A 27,521-nucleotide genomic window follows, 5' to 3' on the forward strand; every position below is an offset into this window, starting at 1 on the left:
TGCCCAAAATTAAGGGGAAGCCTGTCCATCTCGTGTAGAGATATTCCTTACTTCACTCAAATTGTGACCCTGCTGACATGTTATTTTGCTTATTTTAGCTTATATATTACATGTCAATCAATGGAATTATTCTGCAATGACTGGACCTTTAGTCTTATAAAAATAGACCCTTGAAAGAAGGAGGCACCTCAGATCATGAGGAAGACCAGAGGTCCACTTCAATAGAGGGGACCATGGACCTTTTTAATAGAGTGCCATTGGCTCGGAGATCTGCCTCAGTCTCTTTATTGTAGATGGGTTAATTTTTTTTTAATAACTTTTTATTGATAGAACCCACGTCAGGGTAATTTTTTACAGCATTATCCCTTGCATTCACTTCTGTTCTGATTTTTCCCCTCCCTCCACCCCTTCCCCCAGATGGCAAGCAGTCTTTTACATGTTGAATAGGTTACAGTATTAGATGGGTTAATTTTAATAAAATTAATCATTTCTTTTTCTTTGATTGACATTTTTTATATTTACTTTCAAACAGATCTGTCCTCCTTCCCCTAGAATCTTGATGCTGTGTCTAGTACAAATTAAATACACACAATCCTGGTTAGGGAATGTTATATGTATTAAGTAAACAGTTTCTTAACTTGCATAAAGGTATTTAGATGCCAGAGGAAGATGAGTTAAAATTACACTCACATTTAAACTAGATGTATAACCTTGGGCATGGCATCTAGCCTCTCACCCTCAGTTTTCTCATTTGTAAAATGGAGATAAGAACAGTACTTCCCTCAGAGTTGTTGGGAGGATATCTGAAATTTGTGAATCATATTGTAAATTTTAAAGTGATATATAAATTATAACAATTATGTATTCTTTCATAAAGTTTTGAGTATTTTTCATCCTGAATTTTAATACAGAATATGTATTATGAATATGAATATGTCTAAAAATTATAATTTGATTCCACAATTAGAAATTATTAGTATTGCCTTTTCTAGTCCTCAAGAAGATAAAGGGTTTCTCTTAGCTTCAAAAGTCAGATTGTCAGAGCCTCATTGTTAGATTATACTATTAATTAATATTTCAGTATTTCGGAGTCTGGTTGTAATTTTTGGAAAGGATCAATACCTCTTAGAAAACTATTTAGGTTAATTGGTGTGAAAACATATTTCTGATGAATGTTTCTTGTGGAGTTATTCTGGTGAAGCATTTGGTTGGCTCAAAGATAAAGCTTGGCGATTTTGCAAATCAGAGAAGTAAGCTCAAAATGTGGGAAGAAAAAATCTACAGATGGATATATAAAAGGGTGTGGACATATGGACAAATGTGAGGAAAAAAAAAAAAAGCCAGGGAATGTGACACAAGAGTTCATGGGTTGATATGTTCTACTTACCTTCTCCTAATTGGCTGTCCAGGCTCATGGTCACTACTACCAGATGGGTTTCGTCTCCGTGAATAAGGAAACTTTGGTGATTTATTACGGTCATTGGAACAATTGTAGAGTCCTCTGGAGTTAAGAATATAATGGTAAACAATTAAAACCTGCAGATTTAACAACTATGCCCAGCCCAACCCAAAAACATCTTTATAAGACTCCATTTTGTTTAAAAATAATATAGTTTTCTAGCCTGGCAAAGACAGCAAAAGAAATGAATCAACATGAGATAACATTATTTGCAGGGATAAACATATGAAATTAAATGGATATACCAAAAATACTTAGAACCTGACAAGACCTTATAAATGAAATTGTCTTTGTTATAAGCAATCCTAAGCTAAACATGGCTTTTAAAAATAAGTAATAATGATAAGAATTATTATAATTTCACAGGGTATTAAAGTTTTAAAGGGAACCCTTCCTCTCATAATAACTGTCAGATAGATAATACATGCATTTTGATTTACACATTAGGAAAATAAGATTAATTAACTGACTTAACTAGCTTGTAAGTATCGTTAGTGGATATGAACGTATACCTTGTAAATTCTTACATTAACAATCAAACTTTCCATTAAATAGTCATTGAAAAAATTGAACCAGCTACACCCAGCAAAAGAACTCTGGGAGATGACTATAAGCCATTACATAGAATTCCCAATCCCTATATTTTTGCCCTCCTGCAGTTTTGATTTCCTTCACAGATTAATAGTACATTATTTCAAAATCCAATTCTTTTTGTACAGCAAAATAACTGTTAGGACATGTACTTATATTGTATTTAATTTATACTTTAACATATTTAACATGTATTGGTCAACTTGCCATCGGGGGGAGGGGATGGAGAGAAGGAGAGGAAAAATTGGAACTTGTAAACAAAAAGCTATAATAAAAAAAAGACATTGAAAAAGAGAAAATTCTGATAATCAGAATATTCTTGACATTGTGTGGTTAATTAGCATAAGCTAATTTTTGTATAAGACTTTCCAGCAGTGTTTTATATTGTTATATGTTCTGTTGAAACCTTTACTCTGGTTCCTGAAGGTTTATGATTTACATGCTGATAGCTAGCTGACAGGCAATCTAATTTCCTTATTCGTATGATCTCCTTTGATACAGTCTATGGTTGGTTTAGGATCTTTATGATTTACATGCTGATGGCTAGCTGACAGGCAATCAAATTTCCTTATTCGTATGATCTCCTTTGATAGTCTATAGTTGAAAATAATAACAATGATAAACTTTACCCCTGAGGTCCATTTTCTTCCCATGGTGCATTTGTTTTGCTTCTTTGGGTTTCAGGGCTATTTTCAAATTTTGACTTCTTAAAGCTTTTAATTGAAAAAGAAAAATCCAAATCAACACATAAAAGAGAAATTGAAAAAAGCATTAATTAATATGCAAGTTTCTTAAGTTAACTTTATGTGACTTAAAATAATCTGTCACACTCTCAAAGAATAATTTGTTTTTCATTTCTGCTTATGCTATTTCAATTCAGCAAGAATTAGACTTGAAGCACTGGAAGAAATTCCTATATATTGAATGGCCTGTATCCTTAAGCATAAGCTGCTTGCTCAGGGAAGAGGGACAGTGTAATGAAGAGAGGGATAAAGGAGCTAAACCTGCAATTTCCTATTGAGACCAACTATTTGCTTTCTTATAGTGACAGGAATGTTCTTGAGTCCTAACCTGGCTATACATTATAGTCCAATAGTTAAGTCTAAAGCAATCCAAATTGACATTTTCTGGCCATATCTTGAAATTCCAAATTGAATTTCTATTCCTAATTCCTGACAAAAAAACATTTCTTCCCTGAAAATGTCTCTTGGACAGCAATATCAAATAAGTCAATACTTAGAAGAAATTATTTTAGATTATTCATTAGAAGGACAAATACTAAAGCTGAAGCTTCAGTATTTTGAACATGAGAAGACAGGACTCATGAGGAAAGACTCTGCTAAGAAAATTGAAGGAAAAAGGAAAACTGTAAGGCAAAAGATGAGATGGATAGTGTCATGAAAGCAACAAACATGAATTTGCAGTCAGACTTAAGAAGATAGTAGGGAATAGAAGGATCAGGCTTACTATCGTCCGTGGGGATCACAAAGAATCAGATACAATTGAACTGAATAACAGCAACATGAGTTTCTTAGGTATGTATTCTAAGGAAACGGATTCTCTTTTCTTTCTTTATTGCCTTATAGAAGCAGAAGAGTTTTTAACAGAAAGCTGGGTTCAAAAGCAGATTAAGAACTAAATTATATTTCTTGGAAGTGCTACAGTGATTTTATCCAGTTATTTAAGGGTAATGGCTAGGTTTTTCTCCTTTGTCCTTTCCAATGTGCTTTTGAAATCATGTATTGGAACTATCATTGTTTTGATGTTTACTGCTTTGTGTTATAGTTTGATATCTGGTATTTCTGGGCTCTGTTGTTGTTCAGTCATTTAGTCACGTGCCATTCTTCTGAATGTTAGCTGGTAATGATCAAATAGGAGAGGGAAAGACTGAGAATTGATGAACGTGAATGGATGAGAGTAAGTGATTTTAATTCAGGTGAAAATTATGTGGGCAAAAATCCCTTAAAAGAAATGGAGTAACCTCATAGCCAATAAGAGGAGGAGAAGTGGTAATCAGATACAGTCTCAAATAATACAAGTCTATGTTCCAACCAGCAATGTCAAAAAGGCCAAAGCTGATCATTACATGATAACCTATAACATCTTCTAGAAATATCAAGAAAATATGTCCTCTTCATTATAGGGGATTGGAAATCAAAGAAAATCGGAATAACAGGGAAGTTTGGTCTCAGAGTCCAAAATGAAGCAGGACAGAGACTAATAGAGTTTTGTCAAGATAACTCTTTGCCGGTCATGGCAAATATCCCTTTTCAATAGCCCAAAAGGTAATTCTTTACATGGACATCATGGGATGGCCAATATTGAAATCAGATCGATTATAACTTTGCAACCAAAGTTGAAGAAACTCTATGCAGTTTACTACAAGAGGTAGAGCTGATTTGGTTCAAATCATATACTTAAGATTTAGACTTGCAAATTGAAAGTAGGGAAAATCATCAATAGGTATGACCTATATAACTGATATAATAAATGCCTATAAAATTGTAGATACAAAATATGGAGTATTGGGATACATTGACTATATATATAGAATACAATTAAGTTTTTTTATGTAGACTTGACAATCATGCTCCCAATACAAAAGGCTTTTCAAGGAGAAAAGAGAAATCTTAAATATTTGCTAACACATTGCTAGAGAGAAAAAATAAATCATAAAAGAAACAAGAAAAGATGCTAGGAGAGAGGGAGATAGAAAATGAAAGGGAAAAAAAAGTTTTGAGTTGTAGGTGATAAATGCACTTCTAATTCAGAGCAGGCAGGCACTGTACTTTTACATGGCAACATGTCAGATATATGTATTGTTCACAGGGATGATGTTGAAATAGACTGAATTAATTTTGTACTGCTGAAGAGGCTTAAGGTTTGAATTTCATGGGAGATAATTTTTTATTGATTTCTGTTTCTTACAACATCACAATATCCCATGTATCCATTGGTTTTTAGAGAGGAAAAAAATCAATACATTGGGAAAGTATAAAAACATGTGCAATATGTAATATTTTGGACCTCTCTCTACCAAGGCAGGATAGATGGAGGTGGAGGGGGGAAGAAGGTGAAGGGGGAAAGGGAAGAAGGGAGTTATATCTTTTCAGATCTCTTCATTCAAGTCTCTCTTGATTTTTAGAATTTTATTACATTTACTTTTGATTTTTGGTGTGTTGTTCATTCTGCTTACATTGTTGTATTTATGGTGTTAGTATTTTCTAAATGTTCAAGTATCATGAAAAAAGTTATTATTAGCATTGTTGTAGATATGGATTGCACACAACCCCTTCCCAATTCTCAATTCAATGATTCTATGTACCCTTGGAGAACAGTTATCGATTCATGAAAATTACAAATTTTATTTTAAAAAAATCAAATGACTAGATTCTTACCTTTGCTGACATTTAAAATAGGTATCTTTCATTCCTATTCTAAGCTGTGATTTGTTGTATTTCCTTGGTGATGTGCACTAACCTTTTAACTGGCAAGGGTGCAATAATTTTGGTGGTTCCTTCATTCACTCCATTTTCCATATTTACTACACTCTGGTTTATATTGTTTGATCCTAATTGTAAAAAAAAAAGAGAGAGAAAGAGAGAGAGAAGGAGAGGGAGAGAGAGAGAAGGACAAGGAAAGAGAATGAGAAAAAGAAGTTTCAATAATTCATGCATTAAAAAAACATTTATTAATTGCCTAATATGAGCCATGTATTTAGCCAGGGGCCAGGAATACAGCACTTTGAAATTTGCTCTCTGATTTGCAACAACACTGTTACATGTTTTTGTGCATATTTAATTATCATGTTTTAGAGGAAAGGACTATGATATTTGCAAGAGACTTTATTAATATCAGACAAATTATTAGTGTTTTGGACTTGAAGTTAAATTGACAAATTCACTAATATGTATCATTTACTGATTCAAAATCTAGTGCTTTGCTTAGTATTTGAAAAGAGGTTAAAAGAAAGAGAACAAAGAGTGCCATTTAAGAAAATTCTATTATATGGATGGTGTAACATATAATGATTTATAATTAAAATTTTTCTCTTCAGCAATATTATGCTGACCTTGATCTACCGCAAAAGATTGTTCTATCAAAAATAAAATCTATCCTTTAAAGAATATCAAGATGGCTCCCAATTACACAGAAGTAGAATTTAACAGTATTTAAACTAGATTCTAGTTTGCTGAGCACAATATAAATAACAATTAAGAAAACTAAGACATTTAGTAAAAGCAATTCTTGAAGACAATAAGCTGAAGAACAGTTACCAAGCTTTAACAGCAGAGGGAGTTTACTCACTACAAGCAATTTTTCTGAGAATTCATATATGACTCGTTCAACCAATTTTTCTGATATTGGATTATTTAAATTTTGTAGATATTCATCCATTTCATTAATTGTGTTAACATTTAAAGATTTAGACTTGCAAATTGAAAGTAGGGAAAATAGTTTTAATAACTTGCTGATTTCTGCTTCTTTTATTGTGAATTTAAGTTGGCTTTAATCATGATCATTTTCATCTTTTTTCATAACTTCAGGTTTCTCAATATGGTAGTTTTTGCTTTCACATTTTTTATTAATTTTCAGAAATAGTATTTATTTGTGTTTTTATGACTTGTTGCTTTTATAGATTTATCTTCTGCTCAATTCCTGGATTCATTCTTTTTCTTTTTTTTTTTTTTTGATTGATATGTTCTAATGACTGCTCTGGTTTCATTCCAGAAGTTTTGGTATGTTTCTTATTGTTATATTTTTTGTATTTTTCAAGGAAAATCCTCCTGCTTTATCTTCCTCCCATATCTGGTTACTCTCTTGACATGGCAAGTAAAACAAATTCCACTGTCTAACAAAACAAAATTTAACCACTAGCTGTGTAAATATATATATTGAATTTTATCACTTGTCTGTTCATCTGTTCTTTTTCTTTTGATGAAAGTGTTTATAAATATGAAATTTCCAAAATCTTTGATATGTTATCTCACTGTTTTCATTAACTTTAAGGACATTTTCTATCAAACCTATGATTTAAATGCTTGCATTTTTGTTGTTACAAATTTGCATATTTGTCCTATAAGATTAAAGTATTAAGTTTTAATCCCTTGGTTCAATTTTTGTTCAGAATTCTTGCGTGATCCTAACAGTAGTTCCATAGCATATGAATCACTGCTTTGTTCTTGCCTGCAGTTTTTTCTGTCTTGAGTATTTCTGTCACCCTAGTAGCTTTTTATGGTGTGATTAATTTTTTTTGTTCTATTATGTACAACTACAGATGTAGCAATGACCTACTGGAATATCTGAGCCTGAGGTGATGAAGATCTGCCATTTTAAACATGTAAATACTTATGATAAATGCTTGCAATTGATTCAGTTTTACAATTTTGATGTACTTTTTTTGGTATGATGAATGTCATTTCAGAGAAGCTACAATGATTTCAATATTAATAAAGTGAATTGGATATCATTTGAATTTTAGCTTAATCGCTAATAAAAAACATACTTTACAGGGACAACCTCATTCTTCCTTAAAGTATTTTTAAAAGACTTAATCACAGAGTTAATCACAACTAAATTTTCAGAAAAAGACTATCTAACATCCCAACTTAATATGAATTATAAGAATCCAAAATATTAATTGCTTTTTATAATTCTATATTCTCTTTTGTCCAGAATAGGATACTGGGATTAGGGAGATGAGAAGTCTGGGTTCTATTGAAACCAGAGGAAGTCACATTTCTTTCTGTTCCTGTATTGACAAGATTATTAAAGTATACTTTTATTTCTTCACACGAACAGCTGCTTAACTATGTGCTTAACTCAGCACTCAGTCAGCCATGAAGTGTTCAGCTGTCTCCCCAAACTCAGGATAAAGGGGAACAGTCCTTTCAGTACAAAAGTCCAAAATTAATTTAATCATTTGTTCAGCCTATTCAACATGTAAAGGATTGCTTGCCATCTGGGGAAGGGGGTGGAGGGAGGAGGGGAAAAATCGGAACAAAAGTGAATGCAAGGGATAATGTTGTAAAAAATTACCCTGGCATGAGTTCTATCAATAAAAAGTTATTTAAAAATATATTTAACAAAATAAAAAAAAATCATTTGTTCAGGAAAATACAGGAATAAGACCAGAAAAGGGCAAAGACAGTGGTCTTGACCCAATGTCAAGTCACCAAGAAAGAGGACGGTCAAGGAATAATGGTATCATTATTGGATATGGATGAGTAAGCCTCCTGCTGCCTTATCCATTAGATGACCTGTTAAAAGATAAAGGAAAACAAGCAAAGTCTAAAACTTGAAGAAAAGCTTAGGCTGGGCTTCCTTTGTAGATAATTATGGTAAACAAATATGTCCAGATGAATTTGTCAGTTGTGCATGTTAAAATCCAGACTTGGGAGATCTAGAACCTAAACTAATAGACTGGCCAGAACTTTCAAACAGAGACTGATCCTCATTACCAATTCTATTAGCAGATACTATCTGAATTACAGAGCTACTATCATATAATGACACACTTAAGAGCTCTTTTTGTAGGGAATGATCAGAAGAAAGTACACATCACCTTTTCATCAGGAAACACTGTATAATGACAACAATCCACTTTACCCTTTCAAATAGACTAGTCCTTGTCATCAAGGAAATTAAGACATGAGGAGACACAACCTTATTTGGATTGGTATCCTCAAAAAAGGATAAGAAAGTCCTGTTTTGTGTGGTGAAGTTAGGATCATATGGTCTCACTGGAATTAGAACAATGAGAGTGACTGGGGAATATTCGAGGAAACAAAATACTATTACATTTTAAATCAGTGAGCCCAACAACTAATAAATTGGGAGAAAGTCGATGTCATTTAATTAAAAATTTAGATGAACATTGTGATTTTTTTTCCTGTATTCATTTGTTTGCTCTCCTCTAGAAATTTGTTTAGGTGAATACAGAAAGTAAGCAAAGTTAAATTGCTTCATCTTATGTTAATCAAGCAGCAATTTTATAAATTCTGTCCCAGCTAGAGTGGGAAAACTATTAATGAGTTTATCAGGTGATTCAAGGAGAAAGTAGAAAAGACTGAGGATCAGAAAGGGAAATTTAGAAAGCAAGGGTTATCCCAGTATGTTTTTCTTATAAAAGGATAAATAATTGAAATGATGATTGCTGGTAAGTAACCCCCCTAAAGGCTTTCTAATGATAAGGTCTAAAAGAATAATAGCTGTCTCAGAAAAAATGACCCGAGTGCCTTAACTTCTAGTTATTGTACCTGCATTTTCATAATTATTTGTTATTATTATGTCAATTTACAGCTGTTCATTGTGATCCACAAGAAGAAATTACTGTGGTCTTCTACAGGAATCCAAGGAAATTTCTGGCCCCTCTGGTGTCTTATTCGCTTCCATGTTATGAAACTTATACTTCATGAGGTCAGACAAGCCCATCTTGTGCTGTTGTAAAGAGAGATTGCCCCCTGGTGTGCAACATTATGTCAGTTTAAAGCTATTCAAAAACTCATAAATGGCTCATATCTATCTTGAGATGATAGGGATAGCTGTGTACTGTCAATGAGAAAGACCTGTGTTTATAGGCCTGTATATTTAGTCTAGCATCTGAGGGCTATCAATGTCATCATCCTGACAAGCTCCCTGGTTCTGAGTCTGTTTTTTCTATATCATCAAGATGCCCCACAGTATGAAAGAATATTCTCTTTGACTTGTAGCCTGTTTTTTTTTTAATTTTTTGAGAGTTCTATTAGACTGATTCACAGTACTTTTTTGTTTTTTAAATTGAAGCAGGTTTTTCTAAGATTATCGTGAATTTTCTACTCTATTTGCAGAATTGCTTGACAAGGAACTACAAGATGTGCATTTCCACAAGATGTGGGCCACCACAACTTTGACCCAATATGTTGTTGACTAATTACTTGCCTTTCCTACACAAAGAGTGGGTAAGAATCTTTTTGTAGAAAGGACTGCCAGATCTCCCCTTTGAAATTATAGTTTTCCTTGTATTCCATCTTATATAGTTAGAGGTCGCTGAAATGATGATGGCTATCCTACCAATTTTGGGAGTCTCAAATTAAGACAAGCCCCCCCTTTTTTTTTTCCTATTTTGTGCAAGTATAGAGAGGGGTTACATCAAGAGTAAGTTGGAGCCCCATCAGAGAGCTCTTTATTAGTACTTGTGCTAGTGAAGGAAGGTGTAGTGAAGTCACCGTTGAGCTTGTAAAAAGACCCAACCCCTTGTTCTTTCTGTTGCTGCCTTTTTTATTTCCAGTATAAGACTCAATCCTATTCCCCTCACTGGCAGAATGTTGCTTATTAGGCAAAACTTTTTTCTTTTTCTAATCTCTCCCTTCATGTCATAAATCCAGTCACTCCTTCCAGAACTCCTGAAGAAGGATGAGATACCACATAACTGCTCACTCACTGCCTCACCTCCACACACATTCCCTTGGAGGAGTCTGATCTCATGTTTAGTTCTTCTTATGAAAATGCACTGGGAGTTACTGGGGGAGTAGTTCTGTACATCTTGTACATCTTTGCATTTTTGTGCTTCCTTTACCTAGCTGTAGATTGTGCTGTGGAGTCTGTCAAGTTCCTGGCAAAGGTAAGCAGATAGTTCATGACTACTTATTAACCAACTCTTTCAAGCCCTTTTGCTCCCTGAGGCCAATTCTGGGATGCATCTTATGAGAATGGTCTTTTTTGCAAGATGGCAACTGGGTTGTGGCCAGATGAATTGCCCCAGGGCCACTGAGAGCTGCCAAGCACTCTTCTTGACTATTCTTTCTTAGTCACTGGTGCTGAAATTGCTCAAGGATTAATGCTCCGGTATCTGCAACTCCATGCCTAAGATTGTATTGAACTTTCAAGCTCACAGGTTATGAAATTCGCCTCAATCCCCTACTCCTTCCTGAAGAGTTGTTTTATAGTCCTCCAACATGTGATCTTAAGCTGTTTTGTCAAAGAAAATCATCAGAAAGGGGGAGGTTGTGGGAATTCCTAACATTTTTACCTGCAGATTGACTTTAACTCTAGTTGCCATGGATTTTCACGATCTGTCTTTTGGTAATGCAGAAACTAATTAAATCCTTGGGTTGAGGCACTTTCAGTGACAATAAGCCGGAGCAAAGATAGTAGCAAGGTACGTTATCAAAGATATAATAAATATGTAGCCTCCCATGTATACTACTGACAGCAACCAAGGGTCACCCTTTACCACAGAAAAAACTAAACAACTCTAAAGCTAGTTTACAAAAACCTTTTAACCTGTACACTGGAGGGAATTATATATCTAATTAGGGAAATTAAGACCCTTGGGGAAAGCTATACCAGGAAACATAGTTAAAATGGTCTCATATATTTACCCTTGTAGTGTTCCACCTTCGAAATGGTAGGACACAGGGTTGTGGATTGTCACTTTGCCTTAACCTAGCTACAGCGGATGAAAGCCTGATTTCTCTGATAGTTTTTTCACAGGAACTTGTCCATTTGAGTCAGAACACTACTTAGGGCTCACAACTTCATGAAGGCATCTGGTCTCCAGCCCCTCTGAATGGCCCTATCCAGTCCTATAAGCCAGTCATACTGCCACAGTGTTCTTAATCACAGAATCACATACATCAGCTCATTTGAAGCCTTCCATGATTGACCTTGGTCCAGTTAAGGAAGCAAACCCTGAACAGCCTCTCCATCCAATTAAACCGAGAAAGCACTTGGACACCAATCAGTGGCCTTGGGCTGCGTGTTGATTTCACTCTTACAATTAGGACCTCACCTGCAATCCACATAAGTCTTTAACCTTCTGATGGGATCCTAGAGGATATTGTTCAGACTGTATTCTCCCATCCCTACTTCTACTTAGGTACATCCTTCTCTAAACCAGCAACACAGTATCAGACAAGGTGATTGTAAGTATATAGTGTCTGAAAGATCTAATGTTACACAATCTACACATGAGCATAGGATTAAATAGAACCAGACTAAAGAGTACTAGCTTCTTCCAATTAGCATCACAAGGTTTCTACTTTGTGGCCATAAAACTGACTCTTGGTTCCCAACACAAAGGTAGGTCTCAGGGATGGTGAGGCTGGTTCACTATCATTTCCTATAGGCACTCATAATCCAACTAGGTGAAAATCTGTTGATAGTCGCACAATTCTATCAATAAGTTTCTACAATCTCCTGTCAACAAAAATAGGAGAGCCATGGAAGAGCTCCACACTGAGATAACTGTATGTAACATTCAAATTTTCTTGGGTTGTACCTGGAGGACCCCTGTTCTTCCCCTAGTGTTCTTGGTTTTTCACCAATCTATGTTCACTCTGAGGTACAAATTTGTTCTATTTTGGGGGGTAGGGAAATAGGGAGAGCTTGCAATTTACCAACTTAATACGCGATCTTCCCAGAATCCCACTCCCCATTTTGTGATTGTAAAGTTGGCCTCTGCTTTTGGTACATTGAAGACTCTGTCCCAAGCTTCTTTCCCTCAGAGACCAGGGCATGACCACTGGTCTGCTGTGTCAGAGTACAGGCCTTTCCTACCGCTGGGAGAGCTGAAGGTCTTAGCTGGCAGGCTGGTCTGTTATGAGGGCTGTATGTAACATTAAAAATCTTTTAACACCATTCTTCCTCCTGCCTGACATGGGGGTCGTGTGTGCCTTTGTAGAGCAGAAATACTCCAGCACAAGGGTTACAGATGATTCAGAGAACATTCATGGTCATAAAGGTGGGAGAGAGTTTCAGAAGGGGAAAGGAAAGATCAACTCTGTACCTTTCAGGGTAGTTAACTTATTGGCTTGAATTATTCTGGATCTCCTACTTTCTTAATTGTATGCTTGTCCTGCTGTCTGTGTTTATATTGCTTCCCATTATGCTCCTTTATTCTGAAATGAACTCCAAAAACTCCTGACGATCCAGATCAGAAAGAGAAGTTGCATGATGGTCATGTATCATGAATGTGGCTAGCATCAAAGGGGTGATATTGTTACAAAGTCAGTCTGAGTGACACCATGTTTAAAACAAAGGAAAGGTTGGTCTCACTGGAATCAAAGGGGAGCCAAGCCCAGGGCAGGTAGTGTCTGGCCAAGCCAGCAGGAAGGCCCTGATACCAGCATAGATCAGCAGTCTTAGCCTTTTCATAACAGACCAGCCTGCCAGCTAAGACCTCCAGCTCTTCCAGCATTAGAAAAGGCCTGTACTCTGATACAGCAGACCAGTGGTCATGCCCTGGTCTCTGAGGGAAAGAAGCTTGGGACAGGGTCTTCAATGTACCAAAAGCAGAGGCCAACTTTACAATCACAAAATGGGGGGTGGGATTCTGGGAAGATGGCGGATTAAGTTGGTAAATTACAAGCTCTCCCTATTTCCCTCCCCCCCAAAATAGAACAAATTTGTGCCTCAGGATGAACATAGATTGGTGAAAAACCAAGCACACTAGGGGTAGAACAGGAGTCCTCTAGGTACAACCCAAGAAAATTTGAAGAAAGTCACCTCCCCTACAGCATGTGGAAGGGGTCTGAGATGTTGAAGACTGAGGGTACCTTGGTTAATTAGGAATGCCAGGAGCCAGCACACTCATGAGTGCAAAGGCAGTGGGGCAGAAACACTGCTGGCTGTGGGCACTTGCTGGAGGGTAGAGCTTTTGATTTGGGGTTATGGTTGGAGTAGAAAGTTGAAGAAAAGCTTGAGGCATCATCCTTCTGCTCCATGATTAGAGGTGCTTTACACTAATACCTCTTATTTAAAAAAAAATGAATTGGCAAAGAAGAAAGAACACCACCATAGAAACCTACTATGGGAACAGGGAAGACCGGGGTTCGTTTTCAGAGGAAGACACTAAAGTGAAAAAAGCTTCTATAATGTGAAACAGCTTCCTGTCCAGAGAGAATTTATAGAACTCAAAAAAGAATTTAAAAATCAAATGAGAGATACTGAGAAAATTTTTTTTTAAAAATCCAAGAAAAACAAGATTATGAAAAAAAAATCAGCCAACTAGAAAAAGGAGATACAGAATCTTTAAAATGAAAATAATTCTTTGAAAATTAGAATTGGTATAGTAGATAGAGCAACAGCCTTTAAGTTAGGAGGACCTGAGTTCAAATCTGATCTCAGATATTTAACACTTCCTAGCTTGTGATCCTGGGCAAGTCACTTAGCCCCAACTGCCTCAGCAAAAAAAAAGAAAGAAAGAAAGAAAAGAAAAGAAAAAGAAAATTAAAATTGGCAAGGAAAGTCAGTGAAGCCATGAGAGACCAAGAAATAATAAAACAGATTATTATGAAGAACAAAAAAATAGAACAGATTGTGAAACATCTTATTAGAAAAATGACAGATCTGGACAAAAAAATCAAGAAGAGAAAATATAAGAATAGGACTGCTTGAAAGTTGTAATCAAAAAAGAATACAATAATGCAAGAAATAATCAAAGAAAATTGTCTTGGAGTAATAGAACACGAGGGGAAAGTAGAAATAGAAAAAATTTACCAATCACCACCTCAATGAGATCCTTTGTAGAAAACCCATAGAAATATTGTTGTCAAATTTCAAAACCTCCAGATCAAAGAGAAAATTTGGCAAAAAACAATTCAAATATGCTGGAGATGCAATTAGAATTGTACAGGACTCATCAGCAACCACTATAAAAGGCCACTGATCCTAGAATCATATCAACCGATAATTAAAAGAACTAGGCCTCCAGCCATAAATATCATAGTCAGCAAAATTATCTATAATAAGATAATAACAAGAATGAGAAAAAAATGGACATTCAATGAACTTACATACTTGCAGATTTTCAGGACTTTCTATCACCCAAACCTGAAGCAGAAACTAAGAAAAAGACTTTTACAACCAGTTTAACTTCATTGAAACTATTCTCAGGAGAGAACAGAGAAATTTATAAAAATTTAAGAGTCATTCCTCAATTAATTAATGGTCAAAGGATATGAACAGGAATTTTTTCAGAAGAAATTCAAGAAATCCAATAGCCATATAAAAACATGCTCTTAATCATTAATGATTAGTGAAATGCAAAATATTTCTGAGGTTTTGTGTGAGAGTTCACACCTCTCAAATATGACAAAAAAGGAAAATGACAAATGCTACACAGAATGTGGAAAAGTAGGGACATAAATCCTCTGTTGGTAACATTGTGAACTAGTTAACCATTCTGCAGAACTATCATGTCTGTGTACTAACAAGGTCAAAGCATCTTTCTATTGAAACAAAATTGGAAATGGAGGTGATACCCATCAATTGGGCAAATTGTTGAACATTTTATTGTTTGAACTGTATGATTTTGGGGATATTATGCCACAAGAAATAAGCAAGATGGTTGCAGATAAACCTGGGAAGACATATTGTTTGAACTGTATGATTTTGGGGATATTATGCCACAAGAAATAAGCAAGATGGTTGCAGATAAACCTGGGAAGACATAGCAAATAATGTAAAATTAATTCAAAACTAAAACATTGTACAGTAACAGCAATACTATAAAGATTGATGATCAACTGAAAGCTGTTTTCTCAATTGTAAAATGTGGGAAATAGAGGTATCTACCTTGAAGGGTTGTAAAGAGTAAATGAAAGTTAACTTTAACTCTATAGATGCTATATACATTCTTGTTTCCTTCTCTTCTTCCATTTACTCCTTTGCTCATAAAGTAAATAGGACCAAGGGAGAAATAAACATTTTAGTTAATGAACCTTTATCTATCAAACACTCTCTCCACTAATTACATTTTGCCCACATTTTATGGTAATTTTTCTCCTGCAGCATAATTTACTGGGAATAGTGAAAGAAGTCTTGAACAATGTAATCCCCATGAAGAATGGAATGATCTTTTTAGACAAACTCTGACTAGCCTAGCTTATTGTAAAATTGAATTGGAAAAAAAAGGTCTCAGTCAAAACTGCCACTTAGTGTCATAAATGTCTAGTTTTTTGTTCCCCCAAGGCAAAAAAAAAAAAATACAATGAAATTAAAACTTTTAAAATAATTATTTGAATTGCTATAAAGAATAGCTTTTTCTTAGTTGTACAACTATTTTAAGAACTTTGTAAAGATTTATTTGGATTTCTAAAAGTTGAGATAAAAAACTAGGTTAAAAAATTACTTTTGGGAAACTTTAAAATTGCTTTGGTTTTGTATTGCTTTAGTTGTGACACTACTAGGTTGATAAAGAAGCAAATCTCATATTTGAATCCAAGCAAAATACAAGTGTATCCTGAGTTTGACAAAGAAAATAAATTGAAAATGTTCTGATGCTTTGTTCCCAAAATAAATAACACAGTTGATACATATCCAATGCCCATGGAAACCTTCCTGAAAAAGGAACTCTAAGGGAACCATTAGAAAACACACCCTAAAGTGACTAGCAAAACCAAAACTCAACATCAAGCAATAAAAATGAAAACATCTTTGAAGGTGGGGTAAAGATACAATGCTTTACAAACAAGTACTTGCTAAAAAAAGAAAAGTACTTTCTAAGTCAAGAGACTTACCTCCATGATTTATTTTCAGAGAGAATTCAAGAACTTAAGTAAAACTTACAGAAAGAAACTTAAGAAACAAATGTTTTACTTCATAATATTTTCATTAAAAGGAAAAAATTGACTTAAAAGCAAGTATACAAATAATTTTGGGGAAGAAACTTTTTAGAGATTGGCTAAAAGTACTAAGTTATTTTGTAATGTAGGATATATCACATTTTCAGTGAAACCAATATAACTTTGAAGAAATCTAACTACTATATGACATCAAAGTGATGACTTTATAGAGAAATATAGGGGAACTGATTTTCTGATAAATTTAGAAGAACAATTAGGAAATTAGTGGTCTTTGGGGGGAAATTTAAGAAACAAGCAAAGTCATCTATTCTACAAAGAGCTTCTTAAACTTTTTCCCCTCATGACCTCTTTTGGTCTGAGAAATTTTTATATGACTTTGGATTTTACATGTAAAATAGGGTATACAAATCAAACATTTACTGCTAATAAATCATAATTTCACAATGCCCACATTCAGTTACAAGACCTCATATGGAGTCGCAAACCACAGTTTAAGAAGCTGTGATCTAGGAATTTATTTCCAAAAGAAAAAAGGCATAGGGTGGTAGTTACTGAGCATGAATGTTTTAAGTGAAGCATTTTTTGAGGATAAAGGATACATGGGCATGAATGTGGGAATGATTGAGAAGGTTATTTCCAGGGCTATACAAAATGGTAGCTGATCATTTGTGCAAGCTTGCTTTTTATTTGCTTTTGAAAGAAAGACCACTTAATTTGAGATAATAATAAAGGAGAAAATATCAGTAGAAGTCCTTTGATGTGATAAGAAAGAGGTGAGCTCAGTGAATAGCCTCATTTTCTCAGTTGTGATGATGGGTATTGGAACCATAGAATATTTAAGGGTAAATAAAAAAAGTGTGGAAAAGCTCCTGTAGTAATTGGTACAGTGACTTAATTATGCAGCAGGTTACATAGCATGATATTCTGTATTTTCAGAAGTATGTATAAAAGTGGAGGCAATGCATCTGTGGGAGTTGTTCAAGGCTGTGGCTAGCATGAATAACACAAGTGGAGATATGATTAAGATATAGGAATTCTCAAAAAGGACAATGTAGAGTTAACTGGTTTACCAAACCTTCAAGAATATGAAAAATTTTACCCATTCTGGTTCAGTATCTCTTGTCTGTCCTCTGCTCCCTTTTTAAAAGAAGGTGCCTAAATAGTGATCCTGAGCTTTTTAAGGCAATATTGTGAGTAAAAAGTTCCACCTTCTTCCATTCTTCTACTCCCATGTTTACTATAGCGCTTCTTTTTTACAGTAGAAAAGGAGTAGAGAAGACTCCTAAAACAAGTCACCAGATTCTAACCTGGCTTGACAAAAGTCATGAATCTAAGAGAGGTTTTTTTTGGTAGTACAAGCTGGTAGTAAAACAACTTTATGTTTGAGATGTTTAAAATTGAATTTCAAGAGAATATAGTTACAAGATTTATCACTGCTTCATATTTTTGTCAATACAGATTTTGGTATTCTTTGATCTAGAGAATGTCTACATAACTGTAGGCTGTGTTCTTCTTTATTTTCTCCTTTTCATGAACTAAACCTAAGCTTCAGTAATTTTCCCTTGGTATGGTTCCTGAGACCAAACTTTCTAGATTTTAACACAGTCTGCAAGTGAGGCTTCAAATACTGAAAAAGGGCCCACAATGAAAAGAGAGAGGGTGATTGATTGCTTTTAGAATATTTTATATCTAGCAGTGATTCTAAATTTTTCATAATTATTTTTAAAATTGTGACATTCTAAAGTAGTTGTAGAGTCATGAATATGAGCTATGCAAGCTTCTTCATGTATCAACCTAGATTTCTTTTGTCAATCCTTTAAAAACTTGTCTTTTATTTAAAATGTACTTTAGTAAACTTAATGCCAGGTAGAAGTAAAAGTATATATATATATATATAAAACTTACTTTGTTTTTATTGTAGCATTCCTGGATGAAAAAAAATTGTCAAGAAGACCTGCACAGGGACAGGGATGATATAGAAAAAGAAGATGAAAAAGATGACTAGAGAAAAGAATTCTGGGTTTGATTTTCTACCCTCAATCATTTAATGTTTTCATCAACAGACCTAGAAAGCCACAGGCGAACAAGAGAGAAGGAGAAAGCTGTTAAGCCTGTTCTTAACAAATACCATCCCTCCTTGTCCATTGTCTCCTTTCTTCCAATACCACTGTTTATTCAGGTGTATGTTCATATAACTTTTCAATATTTATTACCTTTACTACCTTCAATATTGTGAATCATAACCTTGTTAATGCATATACCCAAACCACAAGTATAAATCTTAAAGTCCTTCCAGTAATATTTTAGCTAATATGAGCAAAATTTATAGTCTGCAGAAGTGTCTGGTTGAGCCAACAAAGATGATTGAAAGAAATGATCATTAATAACCAATGATTTGGGGAGATTCAGTATTCCCTTTTTTTCCCCTATTATTCTCATTTCAAGACCTCAGTCTCTGAAGGTTCTCCTCAGATCCATCTAATCTCACCCAACCTTACAAGAAATCTCTAGTCTGAGGTGAATTCTATTTGATCAAGTTGGAGTGGAGATAAATCCTTTTGTACAGATTGCTGGAAGAAGTCTGGATATAGGAATAATCTCTCTGAGGAAGAATGACAAGTCACTCTCAGCCCCTCAATGGAAGCTCATTTCTCTGTGAAGTTCATTTTTCAATAATTGTTAACCAGAGTTGATTGCTGACTGACAGAATATCTCTTGTCTATGGGCATATAAACCTCAAAAAATGGCCATGCTTGCTCTTTGACCAATGAGAGGATAAGGAGTCCTTTGGGTCAATCATATGCTGAATGTGATTGATAAAATTGATGAATATACTCCAAAACTTTGTCTCTCAAAATTATTTTGTCACATCATTAATTTTTATGGATGATATTCTGTGTTCTCTAATTATTTCTACCAGAATCATAGAGCTCAAAAGGGGTCCCTAGAGATCTTCTAGTTCCAAAACAGCAATTACTTGCTCAAAGTCAAACAAGCATTAAGGTCACAATTTAAACCTAGATCCACTGACTTGTAATAGCAACTCCCGATTCCAAGCCTAATAGTTCTTTTTCACTAGACTGATTTCCTTTCAATTTTCTCTCCCCACTTTACTCTCAGGTCTGTCACAGCACTTAGATTTTGTTGGAATGTCTTGGCTGTTTGCCCAGAATTTGAACAACAGTAGGTAGAGAGACCGGAACTGTTGATGGTGAGCTCTTACTCAGGAATGTACTTCCTTAAAACAGTATGCTCAGGCTTAAGCTTTGAAGCTTTTAAGTAAAAATGTAAAATATACTTGTTCAATCTAGTTTTTGATAGATATGATTGAGAGGTTGAGATAAAGATTCTTCAACTAACAGAATAAGGCTAATAGGTAAGGAATGTACTCATTCTGTTTATTTGTTTGTTTGTTTTTAACTTTGGAGGAAGCATTTTCTACAACAGGTTTTCAGAATATAGTCCAGGAACTCATGATGTTCCAAAAGACTTGAGGTTTATGAGATCAAAACTATATTCATAATAAAATTTAAAAATTTCTAATCTTGTAAATGTAAATTTAACCTATATTTTAAAAAGCTCTTTAGATATAGGGACAACCCATATTTTTAAAGAACATTAAAATAGTCCTGATATCAAAAGTTTGAGAACTAATGTTAGGTATGATACTACATGATAAGTTGTATAATTAAGAAAAGAGAATAATACAAAAAATAAAATTTACTTTCTACGCTATTGTTTTTAACACAAATTTTAACAAGAAAAAAATTATAAAGTAATGATAGCTAAGTTTTCTCTTTATCTTGGAACCCTAGCCTTAGTGATTCTTCCCAGGTACTTTCTGATCTTAGGGAATCCCCTTCTTGCCCCTCCCTTCTCCCGCTTTTCAGCACCCTTATAAGCTCCAATAGGGTAGAACTATCTTAGAACTTTCTTTCAAAACTCCTTCAACCCAAAAATTTGAAGTATTAGAGAGAAGTTTAGGTCATTGATTAAATAATCAGGGTCAGATAGCTTAAGGTTAACTATGAAATGAGCAAAATTATAGAATTCATCCCAAATGTTCATATGGACTATTTGTGTCCAATCCATGGCAGAGCATATTGAGCTCCTATAGATCTCATCAGCCACAGTTAGGCATAATGTAACTCAACTCTTAACATAGTGATGTGATTTTGGTCCTCTTCAAGAATAACAAATCAACCAATCAACAACTAAGCCACACAGCCTTTTTTCTTAAATAGATTATTCTAGTAGTGATATTATAGTAATGATATTGCAATTATCATTAAGTATCAGAAAACCTAATTTTTTTTCTCAGTTAAATCATTTATCAACTATGCTACTTTGGATAAAAAAACTTAATGTTTTTTAATTTCAGATTTTCTTATCTCTAAAATGTAAATAATAATGCCTAGTCCAATATAATTATAGTAAAGACCTCCCAGTTTCTTTTGCTTTTTAAAAAGACTATCACTTTAAAATTCAAAATAGAAGGGAAGTGATTTCATCAGTCTATATAGCATCCAATGTGCAGGTGATAACAGCAACATTCAGAATACCTCAGTAACTTTCTAGCACTCAAAACAACCTTTAAAAAGAACAAGTTTTTGCTTGAGGTAGCTAATATTTTTTGGTAGCCAAGTTTTCTAATTAACAGTTTCAACAATGGTAAAATACCAAATAAACATTGTGTTACTGGATTCAAATCTATAGCAAGTTTTTCTCCAAATTGATAAAACAGTTAAAAGCTTGAATATATAGGGGCAATCTTTGTTCATGAAAACTTTGTTCCACCAAAGATCTATTTTTAAAAAATAGGACATTTTATTTTATTTTTTTCTTATAGAATAAAGCATGCATTTCCATAACATAGTACAATAAAAAAGATGGTTGTATGTGAAACTGCAAATCTATTATGTTTTCAAGTATACAAAATATTCAAATATAACAAAATTATCATGTAAATTTCTTTCTCTTTTTCTTTCTTTCTTTCTTTCTTTTTTTTTTCCAATTTACTTCTCCTGCTTCTTCCTTTTCAAATGAAGAAATGCTGTGGGTTTCTGCCTAAGGAAAAAGAAGCAGCATCAGATTTCACCATCTGGTTCCCAAATGGGTGTGAACATATTTTGTTGCTATTTGTTTTTTATCTTTTTGTTTTCTCTTTCCTGATCTTAAGCTAAGTTAGTATTGAAGATGAAATGGATCAAGTTACAACCTTGTGAACTTTGAAAGGTGGAAAGCTCATGAAAGATCCCCTCTTGAATTGAATCTAGTATGAAACAAACCCTAAGACTTAAAGGCCTGTAAGATCCATCAAAACCAACCCAGCAAAATCAGTCTCCAACTTAAAAAAACGCAAAGTCCTGAGGTACATTTGTTCATAGCAAATGTTTTATAGCAACCTATTTAGGTTTGAATTCACTCTTCCTAGGAGCTAATATAGAGGTATGTTCCCAATATAGAATATTGTTTTACTTTGGCCCTCTGCATATTTTCTCACTTAATATCCTTGTATAAAAGCAAATGGATATTTAGTAAATGGCAACAACTCAATTAATACTGGGGAAAATACACTAGATAGTACTCAGGAGCTATACTAAACCCTTAAGGATATCTCATAGCAAGCATGGGGTTGTAGGAATGAAGCACAGGGCCTTTATTTATAGAAAAAAAATCTGAATTGTTTAACAGATGTCATTCATAAGGAACTGAAGTGGAAAGGCATCATACTGGAGAGAGACCTGGAATCAGAAAATCTTGTCTGTGATATATTCTAGCTAGTCTTTTAACCTCCTTCTTCTCCCTATGTCATAGCATTGATGTGGTCCTCCAATGAGAAAGTAAATGGATGCCAAAACCAAAAATAAGGAAAGAAACTGAAGGTACTTTGGGAATTTGTATTTCCATATTGATCCCCTTGGAATCATCTTTCTAAGGCAGATGATAGAAAATTGCTCAAATTTCCACAGTAGAAAAAAACATAGTAAGGCTTTTTTTGTTGTTTTCTTAGAGAAAAATGTCTATTTTTTTTTTCTTCATTCGTGTTTCACTTTTCCAAATACATGTAAAAACAATTCTCAACATTCATTCCTGTAAAACTCCATGTTCCAAATTTTCTCCCTCCTTTCCTTGTTTCTTCCTTCCCCAGGACAACAAGCAATCTGATATAGGCTAAATATGTGCAATCCTTTTAAACATATTTCCATTCTTGTCATGGAAAAATCAGACCAAAAGGGGAAAAAAAAAGTGAGAAAGAAAAAATAAACAAAATGTGAAAATATTATACTTCAATTCATATCCAGTCTCCATAATTCTCTCTCTGGAAGCAATTGGCAGAAAATTATATATTTAAATTTTTATGTAAAATACTCTTAATAGTTTTAACTAATAGATGGGGGGAGAAAAATTTGGAATACAAGGTTTTGCAAAGGTGAATGTTGAAAACTGTCTTTGCATGTATTTTGAAAATAAAGTTAATATTACAATTTCTTTTTAATTTAAAAAATGCCAGAGCTACATTCCAATAATAGTTAGTTCTAACTTTCTGTTTGGCCAATCTATGATAAGAAAAAGGACCTTTCTAAGCAACCAGACTGTTAACACCTCTCTGAAAGGCAAGACAAGTTCCAGAGGAATTCTGTGAAGGTATTTCAACCATATCACAATGTTGATTTCAGTCTCCATGAAAAGAAGAGAAACAAGTTTCATGTTGACAAGAGTTAGGAAAATCAGAAAAGAATTTACAATATTTTTCACAGTCTATGGTTATGTATTAACAAGACCCAAGAGGCCATCTTTAGTTTTCAATACAAGGTGAGGGTTGAGTATATTCACCTCCACATCAAGATAAGTCACTGAAGTAGTTATTCAAGAAAATGCTTTACTTGTTGAAATCAGAAACTTAAGAAAAAATATATCTGAAGAGTATGCACAAGACTAAGTATTGGTTGTATTGTTTCACAAATCCAAAAAGATATCTTAATTCTTGAAGGAAATGAAGCAAAACAACAAAAGAACAAAACCAAGGCTATCAGAAGATTTCAGAGAAGCATAATGCAACAAGCTAAGAATCTCCACTTTTTGACATTTGATCATTTAAAAAAAAAAGATAAAAATAGTTTCATGGAATGTTTTATTAATCCAGTTTTGTTTTTGTTTAGTAGTTTAGGAAAATATGAAGTATGAGCAATGATGTGCTGGTAAATGTCTAACAAGGGACTCTCTGAAAAGGCATGTCACAATTACATTTTCTTTACCACTTTCTCAATTCTAGACAATCAATAGACCAATAAATGAAGCTCTAATTTTTAGCATCCATGGATTTCTGAAGTATAAACACTCACAATAAATATTTGACAATTTGTTCTTTAGAACCAATTCAACCTGGCTCTAGCAAACCTCTAAATATGACTCAAAATAGTAATATCTCACATGAAAATTAGTCTCATTACTTTGTATATCTTCAGTTATAAGTTCAAATAGATTGAATAGATAGTTTTCCATTTTGCTTTTTATACTTTGGCTTAGCAAAATAATGTTTTTTGTTTGCTTTGTTTTGGTTTTTGTAGTTTTAGTTTGCTTTAATTGTAGTCATTGCTTGATATAAAATTGGAAGTCAACTACTAAGGGCACTTTCCCTCAGCCACTTCAATTATGAAACCACAGTCATAAAAAAGAAAGGAGGAAGTGAGCAAAGAGAAGAAAGAAGTCATGTAAGAAATATTCTGAAAATAACAACTATATGATAATTATGAATTTGCAACTAGAATATCAGTGAGAATTGTTACTGAAGAGTATATTGGGGTACACAAAGTACCTTTGGGTATTTGTCACTCACCTGCTGGTTGTATCTGTGCTATTCTCTTAGGGTAAGTCTTGCTTCGACTTCTTTCCACCTTCTGATTTGGCCGGGGAAGAGGAACAGAAAGATCTCGGCTCATTTGTAAAGCTGTCCTGTCATTTAAAAATGTGACATTTTGATGAATATAAGCAAAACTAAAAAAAAAAAATTCAAAACATCTGTAAAGTCTTAAGTACAGAGGGGTAAAGGCTGATTAAAGGCTGATTTAACTACACTTAGATGCTTATAAGAAATTACAGGAAAATGGCAACTATTATTTGATTCTACTAGGACAGTATAAAAAGCAGACAAATTCTAGAAGGATTTACATTTGGTATAATGAAAGGCTTCTGGCAGGCATAGAGGTTTACTAAATGTTAGTAGGAGTCACTGAATAAGGATTTTGTTTCAGGAGAGGTGAAGTTTTAATTCTAATTCTAAATCTTAAAAAAAAAAAAAAAAAAAAAAAGGGAATTGAGTCTATTTGACTTTTCCCTGTGGGGCTTTTTGACTCATTTTTGTTTTCACTTATGTGGCAAGGTACAAAGCATCCCCAAATGTTTTATTCAAAGTGCTTTTGTTTTGGCTCTTTGGCCCTTTGCCACCCTCATCTGGGCTTGGTATTGAGCCAAGGAAGAGAAAAAGACATGGCTTTGGAACCTACTTTGAACTTAGACATGGTGAAGAGTAAAAAGAGCAAATGAAATTAATCACACATAAGTTCATCATGTAATCAGAATGCTTTTTTTTTTTTTTTTTTTTGCTGAAGTTCCATCTTATTAGCAGATGGCATTTATATAGAGCTTTCAGGTTCACTAAGGGCTTTACAAATAGTCTGCCATTTAATTCTTATAACAACTCTGAAAGTAAGATTCTATTATTATAATTCCTATTTTAAAGATGAGGAAACTTGGGTGGACAATGGTTAAATAATTTGCCCAGAACTGTATAGCTCTTAAATATGGAACCAAATTTGAACTCTTTCTCCTGACTCCAAGTCAAGTACTCTTATTATTACAGCTCTTTCAAATCCAACTGCAGATACTTGTTTGTTGTTTGGTCCTGGGCAATTTAGGGTTTTAACTTCAATTTCAGTATTAGTTCATGTATTATTATTATTTTAAAATTACCCTTTATTTTTCTGAACAAGCCAAAGGGGAAAATGAAGGAAAAAATAACATAAAAGAAACATTATTCAGTGGGAAAAAGAACCTCTGCCCCAATCTTTCTTTTGGAATACCTAGTTACTGATGTTAATCTTAAACATATGGTTTACATTTCCATGTTTAAATAATCAGTTCATCCTTATTGAGTCCCTTGAAATTCGTCTTTGATCTTGGCTCTTATATGTAAAATTTTCTATTGAGTTCAGGTTTGTTTGAGAAAAAAAAATCCTGAAATAAATGAATGTCCATTTTTTCCCCCCTTCAAATGTACTGAATTTTGTTGAATATAAAACTTTTGACCACAGGCCTGAGTTTTTTGATTGTCGTTATATAATATTCCAGATCCTGCAGTTTTTTATTTTAGATGTAAATAAATCCTGTAGCTCCAGCATATTTGAACTGTTTTGTTGTTCTTGTTGTTTGTTTGTTTCTTGTAAAATTTTCTCTTTAATCTGTGAATTTCGAAATTTAGCATTAATGTTTCTATTATTTTGCTTGTAGAATCACTTTGAAGTTTTTTTTATTTCTACTTTCCCCTCTTATTCTATCACTTCAGGACAATTTTCTTTGATTATTTCTTGTATCATTGTTTCAAGATTCTTTTTTTGGTCACAACTTTCAGGTAATCCAATCATTCTTATGCTTCCTCTGCTTGATCTGTTCTCCAGAACTGTTGTTTTTCTTATGTTTCATGTTCTCTTCTATTTTTTCATTTTTTCTATTTTGTTTTGTTATTTCCTGGTTTCTTAGTGCTTCACTGGCTTCCCCTTGCCCAATCCTAATTTTCAAATAATCATTTTCTTCTCTAAGACTCTAGATCTCTTTTTTTCTGGTAAATTAACTTTCTTTTCATAATCTTCCTGTTTTTCTTGGATGGTTTTTCTTTTTTAGTTTAATTGAATTTACTTTAGGTTTTTCTCAATATCTTTCATTTTGATTTTTAAAATCTTTTTTAAGTTCTTTAATTTTTTTTCTAGGCAGGTAGCCATTTAATGTTATTCTTTGGGGTAGAAGTGGCTCTTTTTTAATTCAGTTTCAATTGATCAAGGATGGACAGAAGCAGCTACACCCAAATACACCTTCCCAGGTTATTTATATCTTCTGAATCCAATTCTCTCTGTGCAACAAGAAAACTGTTCGATTCTGCACACATATACTGTATCTAGGATATACTGTAACCTATTCAACATGTAAAGGACTGCTTGCCATCTGGAGGAGGGGGTGAAGGGAGGGAGGGGAAAAATCGGAACAGAAGTGATGCTGTAAAAAATTACCCTGGCATGGGTTCTGTCAATAAAAAGTTATTAAAAAAAAAAGTGGCTCTTTTTATCAATGTCCTCCTTTGAATATGAATCCTGGTCTTCCTTATTCCCATAGCAACTTTCTATGACTTGGTTCTTTCTTGTTTGCCTGCTCATTTTTACAAAAATGAAAATTTATTAGAGGATGCTATCTCTGGTTTCACTTCAGTGCTCCTCTCTGGACTGGAACCCCAAACCAAGAACTCTTATCTTCCTGTAAGTGCCCAGAGTCAGCATCTTTTCTGTCCCAATGCTTCTGCACTTATTGGGTGGGCTGGTCCCTTTTCACCCAGGGTGGAGTTTCAGAAGAACAGTCTGGTGTTCGTTATGTGCAAAGATTTCCCCAATCTTCCCAGACTCAGACCCCAGATTTCCCCAGACTCAGAACCCTAAGGCTCTGCCCTTGCTCTTTCTGATTAAACTTCAGTCCTGGGGTCTTTCTTCAGATCTTCTCAGGATGCCCCAGGAGGAACCCTTTCTGCCCTAAGTCTTTTTTTTATTTATTATTTTTATTTTCCCCAGTTACATGTAAAACAAATTTTTACATTTTTTTTTTCTTTTTGCGGAGGCACTTGGGATTAAGTAACTTGCTCA

General features: G+C 34.0%; 1 protein-coding gene across 2 annotated transcripts in view; it reads right to left on the reverse strand.

Moving 5' to 3' along the window:
• The window catches only part of EPB41L4A (erythrocyte membrane protein band 4.1 like 4A), a 171,841-nt gene that overhangs the window by 31,744 nt on the left and 112,576 nt on the right, over positions 1-27,521 (reverse strand). For both annotated transcript variants that reach the window (XM_051998340.1, XM_051998329.1), the window contains exons 12-15: positions 24,458-24,573; positions 5,531-5,621; positions 2,680-2,763; positions 1,388-1,501 (exon numbers count right to left, since the gene is read on the reverse strand). In XM_051998340.1, the coding sequence (XP_051854300.1) occupies positions 1,388-1,501; positions 2,680-2,763; positions 5,531-5,621; positions 24,458-24,573 (405 nt within the window). The remainder of the gene's footprint in view (positions 1-1,387; positions 1,502-2,679; positions 2,764-5,530; positions 5,622-24,457; positions 24,574-27,521) is intronic.

The sequence above is a fragment of the Antechinus flavipes genome, chromosome 1, assembly GCF_016432865.1.
Source record: "Antechinus flavipes isolate AdamAnt ecotype Samford, QLD, Australia chromosome 1, AdamAnt_v2, whole genome shotgun sequence".
Lineage (NCBI taxonomy): Eukaryota > Metazoa > Chordata > Mammalia > Dasyuromorphia > Dasyuridae > Antechinus > Antechinus flavipes.